This window comes from Buceros rhinoceros, unplaced genomic scaffold, assembly GCF_000710305.1.
Source record: "Buceros rhinoceros silvestris isolate BGI_N320 unplaced genomic scaffold, ASM71030v1 scaffold167, whole genome shotgun sequence".
NCBI lineage: Eukaryota > Metazoa > Chordata > Aves > Bucerotiformes > Bucerotidae > Buceros > Buceros rhinoceros.
Genome location: NW_010422521.1, coordinates 49,128 through 58,089, shown reverse-complemented (window position 1 = coordinate 58,089; position 8,962 = coordinate 49,128). Strand labels below are relative to the sequence as shown.

Here is an 8,962-nt window from a genome sequence, read left to right as displayed (position 1 = left end):
GTGGGGGGGTGGGGGGAAGGAGGAAAGTGAACGAGCGCTCAAGAAGGACAAAGAGGGAGGGGAGAGAAAGGGAGTTACCACCGCCTTGGCATCGCTCTTCCTTTCAAACCTCTGTGTAATGATATTGTTTGCAGTGATGCTCAGACAGCGAGCACCTGCTGCTCTGTAATGATTCAGCCTCTTTCAGCCGCCGCTGTAGCACGACAGGATGCTGCTGCTACTGTCACTTCAGCTACTGCCGCTGTTTTTACAGATTTTGCTTTTGCTCCTTCTACCGCATGACAATTGTTTTCCTCGTCTAAGCAGATACCAGCCTCAGATGCTCAAGGTGAGAGTAATGCCTTTCGCTCTGGGCTATTGGTTCACATAATCTGGTCAATTTGTTTGGTGTTTGTGGTTTTCTTTCTCTCGTACCCCTCCTTCCCCGTTTTGTTTTGTTGTGCTTGCTTTTGGGGGGATGTTTCTTCCCTTCTGCAGAAGAGCTGAATTGTTGAGAGGCATTTAAAGAATTATAAAAGTGGCCAGCAAACAGCAGCTCAGTAATTGCAAAGCTACTCTTGCTTCAGAGAGGCAGAGAGCAACAGAGGGCTCAGGGGCAGGGGAGGAAGGGGTGGGGTGTCTCATTTTCCCTGTGTGTTACTCCTCTCCCAGTCCGGATGATGTTGCTGAACTCGGACATTTTGTTGACACCCACTCTGTGATTTTTGCAGAGCACTGTGACTATTACTACCGTCTCTTTTTGTCTGTGTCTCACAGTAATGGACTGTAATAGAGTTAAGGCCTTTTGGAGGTGAGCTGTTTGAGAGCTGATGCTTAAACATGTCTGAAGTAGCTGCCGACACTTTCCCCAGTCCCTCAGCTCAGCTGAGCCCTGATGCATCCCTCGACGGGCTCCCGGCTGAGAGGAACATGCCGGGGACCCAAAGAGAGGACAGAAGGGTCCAGGGGATAGCAGGCCTTGCTGCAACCTGCTGTGTGTGCCTGGAGGCAGAGCGACTGAAGGGCTGCCTCAACTCTGAAAAGATCTGCATCGCCCCTATCCTGGCTTGCCTGCTCAGCCTTTGCCTCTGCATTGCTGGCCTCAAGTGGGTCTTTGTGGACAAGATTTTTGAGTATGACTCTCCTACCCACCTTGACCCTGGGAGGATAGGACAAGATCCAAAGAGCGCTGTGGATCCTACAGCTCTGTCAGCCTGGGTGCCTTCGGAGGTGTATGCCTCACCCTTCCCTGTATCTAGCCCCAAGAGCAAGGCTGAAGTGACAGTGCAAAGTGACAGCTCGTTCGTGCCCTCCAAACCATTCCTCCAGCCTTCTCTGTATAACCGCATCCTAGATGTTGGGTTGTTGTCCTCTGTCGCACCTTCGCTGTCACCACCCGCCCTGGAGCCTACCACAGCGTCTCAGGCACAAGGAACAGAAACCAATCTCCAAACTGCTCCAAAACTTTGTAAGTAGATGCTATGTGTTTCTTTGTTTTTTCCTTACACACACACGCAAAATACTTAACTGTTCTGCAGCTGTCCTTGAGGACGGCAGGTGATTGGCATGCAAAGCTTAAATGTGCTAAGGTAGTATAGCATGGGTTACCTTAGGAGGAGAGCATGTAGGGACCTCTGAACATGGTTCTGAGGTTGGAAGGCAATGAATAGGGCTTCATTTGGTATCTTTGTAAAGCACCAGTACCTCCCTCTTCTCTGCATCCACTTCCAGGGTATACATCCACCTCAAGGGTTTATCTGATAGCTATTCCTCATGGTCTATCAGTGTATTTTTCTTACAAGTTTTATTTGTGTCCTGTGCTGGATCTTCCATGTGCTCAGGTTTTTTGCCTTGCCTGCAAAGCACTTCTGCTACCTCCTTCCTGAAGCCTGCTGCTGGCAAATGTCCCTGTCATCCTCCTGAAACATTCAGGGAAAACAGTGGGAAAGATCGACAGGGTGTTTGAAATGGTTGGAGACTGGGAAATATTAATTCAGCAGTTAGCTTATGATCTTTCCCTTTCTCTTGAAAGCACAGTACACATTTCTCTGCATTTTTCCACTCCTCTAGGAGCTGATTCTTATGGAACCCGTTTCTCAGACATCACCTCACTGACCTTCGTGGGGCATTTCCAGAAAGCATTCATGACAATTCACAAGGGGTCCGTTTCCAAATTAGTCTTTGCTCATCCTTAAAGCAAAAAATAAAAGCTAGATTATTTTTTCAGTAGCAACAATAAAGCATCAAAATACTGCATTGCTGAAGTGTAATTTCTTTGACATTCATCAGTTTAACCCATCAAATCTGGAGCAGATCAAGCCAGGAATTACTGAGCTGGGTAAAATTATGCAACTCTAGCAGAAAAGAAGGCAGCACCCTGTTGTACCAAGAGCACAGGGCTGAGGTTTCCTTTGGAAAGCTGCAGTGATCAGAATGATTAACTGTGTTCCTTGGAAATTGCCTTGCAGGACCCCATCTCATTTATTTTCCCTCATGCCTTCTCTGTAATGCCGCAGGATGGCCACCTTGTAGTTGGTACATACTGGACGCCTCTCTGGTGCTCTGAAGTAACTGGAATTTCATTGCTAAGTTTAACCCCACCAAGACTGGACTCGGTATAGATAAACAGCAATAGAACTACATTTAACATTTTGGGCCATCCATCTTGCTGGTGAAAATGAGTGTAACTGCAATGATTTCAGTGGAGGTCCTTTCAGCTGAAAGTCAGTCCTGAACAGCAATTCCAGAATCACTGAAAGATAATTTTAAGTATTCCTGCAGAAGCCCTTCTGCTTTTTCCTTAGATAATGGGTGAAAACCAGCTTTTCGATTAAATTAATTAGTCTGATGGAAACAGCCTAATAGGGAAATATTACTGTGCGGTTAAATGACAGGGAGCTTTGTATGTGGAAGGTGAGACATTTCTTCAATTATTGAGACACTTAACCACCTTTGCACCTTAACTACTTTTCTATAGTAAGTGATTTTTTTTTTCTGATAAAAATACTGTAAGTGACATTAAAGATATGACAACAATTTTTACTTCACAAAGTGATCAGAGACAACCCATCCAGTCAAAATGGCCTCTTTCATATGAAAGGGAGAAACAACTAGAAGCTAGTTATGTCAGGACAATCTGCATCCTCATGAATTTCCTCATGTGAGGCAAGTCTTTATCAAGAACATGCATAAACTAAGGGCAGCATTGGGGAGAGATTCTTTGGATCAGTCACTGGAAAAAAAAAGCCTTTATCTGCATTCAGATCTGCTCACATCTGGGAAATAAACTGTTGACCAGAAGTTAGGTGATTGGGTTAAGTTGTCGGGTTTTTTTTCTTTACTCTTGCCTTAATTTTCTTAAGATAATTGTGTTTTAAGGCATCATAGACTTTCCATACTGAAAGGAGAGGGAGAAGTAAAAACAGGTCAAATTTGGGTTACCCTGAGGAAGAAGGTTGAGTAGATAGTATTTATTCTAACTGTGGCACATAATTCTGACTATGGCAAGTGGCTGCAATTTCCTGCAAAGAAAAATAAGAATATATAGCTGGAAAAGTACACGGCAGAAGATCTGCCTAAGAATTCAAAGAGGCATGTAAAGAACTTTTTGGACAGCTCTAAAAGTACTATCCTGGGGTTTTTGAAACAGCTGCATTTCAAACACATCGTTGTGTTTTATGTAGAGCAAGATTTGTTGGAGAGCTTGGCAGATTGCATCAGTGATAACTTTTTTTTTTTAATGAATGCCTTTGACAGCTATAAAATTCTCAGAGAGATGGCTTGGAAAGTAGCATCTGCAAATTGGATTGTCCCTTCTTTTGTCTCTCAGTGTCCTTTTTTCCATTTCAGACAGAGTGAGGTAACTTGTTCCCAGAAAGGCCCTTTTGTGCTGATAATTTTTTTTCCAGGGCAGAAATAAAAAAGAACTGACATATCTCATATTCTGAGGCTGATGTATTGTTTCTGAACGAAGCCCTTGCATGAGTTTCCAAATCCTTTTCTCCTCTTCTCTTCTCTTTTCTGTCTTACTCAGCATAATCCCCTTAAAGCTCTATCTTTCAAGGTCATATTCTGCAGAGAGCTAATTGATTCTTCTTTCTCCCGGAGCCTGGGAGAGGAAGCAGAAGAGAGACAATCCTGGTAATTGTGTCTGGAGCATTAGATTCAGGACTGGTATTCACTCCTATTATTATACTTTGCCCTTCATCAAAACAGAAAAAATACCTTCCTTTCAGTTTGGTTTATGTTATATATTGTAATATCATTTCTCCTTTGCTGAAATAGAAAGGAAAAGTGAATGTTTTAAAGCAGTCCCATATTTAGGGAACATGTCAATCATAGCATAATTACACCTGAGAAGATTTCATTACAAGCAGGATGTAACAGTATGCACTAATCCACAATCTCCCTCCCTCTGAGAAGACATGTGGATTGTAAAAGTTCAGGAGCTAAATTTTGCTTCTACCTACACCATCACCTTTAAACAAAATTCCACCCTTTAGCCAGGCTAGTAATAGATGTGGCTCTGTAGTACTGTCAAAACCGCATTTCTGTACATCTATACATCTGCAAACCCACCACTCCCCTCTTTACAGATCTTCCCACTGCCTTCACTTTTCATTTAAACAGATTTCCCCCAAAACCATCTGCCAAGGTCTGTGTAGGGTTGCTTTTCTGGGGTGACAGCTTTGCCGAAGAAGAGCAGCACTCCTGCATTTTTGTCCCCATTCTGAAGCAGAGGTGACCAAGCCGTTCGCTTTGGGATCGCAAGTCTCTTGACTTGGTGAGGTAACACAGTGGCAGGGCAGGAGACAGACCACAGCACAGGGACTTTTCTGGAGTGGTTTTCCCTATGAGCAGAGCAAAAGGCCCAGCAGAGAGCAGGATCCAGAGAATGCACCTCCCTGGCAGCACAGCCATGCTGCCCCTGCATCCATTCTGCTTTTGGATTCCCTGGCCACCTGAAGTGCTGTGTGCTGACAGGCCGGATGCATGAATCACACCATGCTTGTGGCCAGTAGATGACCAACAGGCACTTCTGCATCTCCCTACCTCTATGCCGGCTGATTTGGCAGGAGACAGACCACAGCACAGGGACTTTTCTGGAGTGGTTTTCCCTATGAGCAGAGCAAAAGGCCCAGCAGAGAGCAGGATCCAGAGAATGCACCTCCCTGGCAGCACAGCCATGCTGCCCCTGCATCCATTCTGCTTTTGGATTCCCTGGCCACCTGAAGTGCTGTGTGCTGACAGGCCGGATGCATGAATCACACCATGCTTGTGGCCAGTAGATGACCAACAGGCACTTCTGCATCTCCCTACCCCTATGCCCGCTGATTTGCGCTGTCTGTAACATGCAGAGGTGGGTGGGTGCAGCACTGGACCTGTGCATGCCCCTTGGAGCCAGGCAGGGCTTCCTCCTACCTTGCCAGTGCTGGCCCTCACCTGGAAAATGTGGCAAAGCTGAGAAAAGGCTGTGCACTGCTGTCAGCCACCCCTGCACAGGACTGCTCCCTTCTCATTTTTCTGATTTCTGCTGCCACTTCTGGTGTTCTGGGACAGCATCGGCAAAGACTGTTGCTTTCCTATCCTCAGTGGAAAAACTCTTAAAGGAGTGCCTCTGAGGACCTGCAGCGAGCATTTACCTAGGAAACGTATTTACCCCAAACTTAGCCAGGAACAATGGCCAAATATCTTATGTCCTTTTAGGACTAGGAATTGGGAAAAAAAAAAGGAAAGAAAACTAGCCCATTCCTTGGTTTGGTATCATACTGTAATCATTCCTCGCAATCTCTCTCTGCCTCTCGCTTCACTTGTTCTTTCTCAGCTCAGCATTTGATGCCCTTTCTCCTATCCACAGTGATTTGTGCAGGTCTGTATTTTACCTCTGTTGCAGGCTGGAGAGAGCCTTTCCCTCTAGTTACAGGTGATGCAGCACAGCTGAAGGCTTTGATTTATGGACAGCAAGGATTTGTTCATAGCAGCTTCAAATGGTCTTCATTCTTTTTCTAATTCTGACCCGTACACTGCAGTTCAAATCCTCATCATAATATCATAGGCTCAGTCCATGCCTGACAGCTTCTGAAAGTGTCAAGGTCAGGGATGGCTTGGAGAGCCGCAAGGGACTGCTTTTGCAGGAGGGAAGAGCAGAAGATACAGCACAGACAATACACCAGCCTTTTCTACACTCACTGTTACTATGCAGGGCAGTGCCACAAGGGAGATTCCTTTCCCCAAAGCTGAAGATGTACCTTAAAGCAGATGCTGCTCCATTTCTGATACAGTATTGATGTTGATTAGCTTCAGATACCTAACTTAAGTGCCTACATTAGGAAGCTAGGCACCTTCAGCTTCCTATTCAGCATAAAGGAAGAGACTTCCCCCAGGCAATTCCCACCAGGACTCTAGCAGGACTAAATTTTTCTCCAGTGAGAAGGTAGACTAACCTTGCAATTCAGTTTCTCAGTTAAATGTCTGCTACACAATATGAAGATTCATTTTGAAAGCCATGACTTTTCTCTGACATGTCCTGTGAATTAACAATGTCTTGTCACAGGGAGGTTACAATTCATCGTGGCTAAGATACCAGACAATTTCTGAGCCTACTCAAAGGCATAGCAAAGAGACACTGATCTCAGTAGGCCCTGGAGACACAACTGGGCCTTCGCTAATGAGCAGCAATAAAGCAAGTGCCACTGTACTGAGCCTGTCAGTCTGTATTTCCCTGAAACACTCCTTCCTCTGCTGTCCCACAGGTCATGGCAGCTTATAGATGTATGCATTTGTGGCAGGAAGACTCAGAGCAAAGTAGGATTGGGACTGATGAAGTCAAATGCATGAGACAGTGATTTTTAGGAAATTCAGGTCTGAGCCTTCAAAAGAAATAACTGAGACTTCCTCTCCCTAGCCTAGATGGCCACACTGTTTTTAAAAGGCCCCCAACAATCACAGAGCTTGTTCAGACAAATTTATTGTTTTGTTTTCTTTTGTATCTCTGCCATCCAGCATTTTAACGTTCATTGCTTGCACAGAAACAGTTCTTCTATTCAACATGCAGAGGAATGAACTGATCAGTCCTGTGTTTCTTTCTCTTGAGCAAGCACCCAAATTCATGGCTTTCAACACTACCTTATGGGTGTGTTTTTTTCTTTCATGCACCATGAACGGAACATGATGGAGAAAAAGCAGTATTTCCTGAAGTATTTTCTCTTAATAATACTCTGAAATTCTCAGTCTGAAATAGTAGTCTGCATTTAAAAAAAAATAATAATCTTAATTTTGCTTCGTAAACTTCACTGAGCATAAGTCAGGTATTTCATGCTACATGGAACTTCTGCATGGTCTCCCTCTTCATTTTTGTAGATATGCGTATGTGAGTACAGAAAACAAAATGGCTATATAGAGTATATGGCCATTGTTTGTTTATACTAATTTTTAATAAAGAAACATGGGACTGTACTTCATCATAAGTTTCTCAGCAAAACCAATTAATAATTGACATCAAAACAAAACAGGGGGTTTAGATTTCTACTGCAGGGAACTGAAATTATCGTCCTTCAGTATCTATTGTACATTTCAGTGAAATATTTTATTTCCTATTCATGCACTGCAAGTAAATGCATACAGCAGCCCACCTCTGATTTGCAAAGTCTAACTTCTAGGTGCAGAGAAATCTTGGGGAACTTCGTTAGCATCAGATGAGAAGGCAGAATTTGGTTTGCTGGAGGCTAAGAAGCAGGTTAATAGTGATGCAGAGCTGGAATGATATACATTTTCCTTTTCACCATTTGCAGTCTTGCTAATGGAAATTCAATAGATTTGCTGCAGAAATCCAACTCAGAATCAATAGCAATGCAATGAGGCGGCTGGTTCAGGGAGAGCACATATGATGTCAATCCACTGCAGACAGTACCTGGGTAGAGACTGCTCTGGATTTCTGTCAGGAAAGGGCAGACAGCCCTAGAAGATGCTACAGCAGGTGATGAAAGACATCCAAAAAAATAAAGGCTGCTTCACCTAGGATGGGATGGTGTTAGGAGAAAAGGCTTTCTCTGACTGAGGGAAGAGAACTGTTCTCTTTGAGGAATTCAGATATGTTTGGACCCAAAAATGTCTTTTTTGTTACAAAGCACTAAGTTAAGCAAAGAAAAGAGTCTTTGAGCTTCAGGTCATATTCAGGCCACGTGAAATTGAGAAAGCACTGAGTCATGGTATGTAACTTCGGAGATGAGTAGGCAATTTTAGACCGTTTCCTGCTCAGGGCTTCTGCCTTCTTGTTCCCCACACAAACCATGACCACGGAAAGGAGCAGGACCTGCCTTTTTGTGGGTTGCTTTATAGTAGGCACACTGGCTACCTTTACTATTTATTCTGCAGGGAGCCCAGTTTCTTGGAGAATGATGTCTCCAAATCATCTCTTGATCTTTCACGTGAAAATGGTATATGAAGTATCAGACTCAGTAGGAGATACACATTAAAATCAAGAGCCTGAGCATGACTGTTGTTAACCAGTTAGAGAGCTCTTGAAAGCAGCAAGGGAGAAATATCTACACATTAATTTTGGGCAATGTAATGTCTGTTTGTTTACATCTTGTCCTGTCTCATCCTGTCTCGCATCCCACACACCTATCCTGAGTAGATTCTTAGTCACTGAGACAAAAGGAAAAGTTTTAGCTGGGAAAAAATGGGTGGGAACAAATCCAGGGGGACATGGCTGGCCACCAGATTCAGGTCTGCTGTAAGCTAAACCAGTTGTCCCCATGGAGGGAATTGTTTTCAGGTCTTGAATTATTTCATGAAATAATTTAATTTCAGGTAAATAGAGCTATAATTTTCATCTGATATTTACACAAGAGCTAGTCCAAAATCCCAATGAAGGACAATGAGATCTGTTCAGTATCTTGTCCATCCAGCTCTGGACAAGATCAGTGGTATTGTGACATCCACCTATTACCATTGCTTCTATATTGTTTTATTATGAAATCCT

General features: G+C 43.8%; 1 protein-coding gene across 1 annotated transcript; it reads left to right on the top strand.

The window, feature by feature from the left end:
- Window positions 1-212: 212 nt before the first annotated feature.
- On the top strand, window positions 213-1,447 carry LOC104496860 (the record flags this gene model as incomplete). Its single annotated transcript, XM_010140043.1, has 1 exon — window positions 213-1,447. A coding segment is annotated over exon 1 (628 nt), but the record flags the coding sequence as incomplete, so codon positions are not given.
- Between the last annotated feature and the right edge of the window lie 7,515 nt (window positions 1,448-8,962).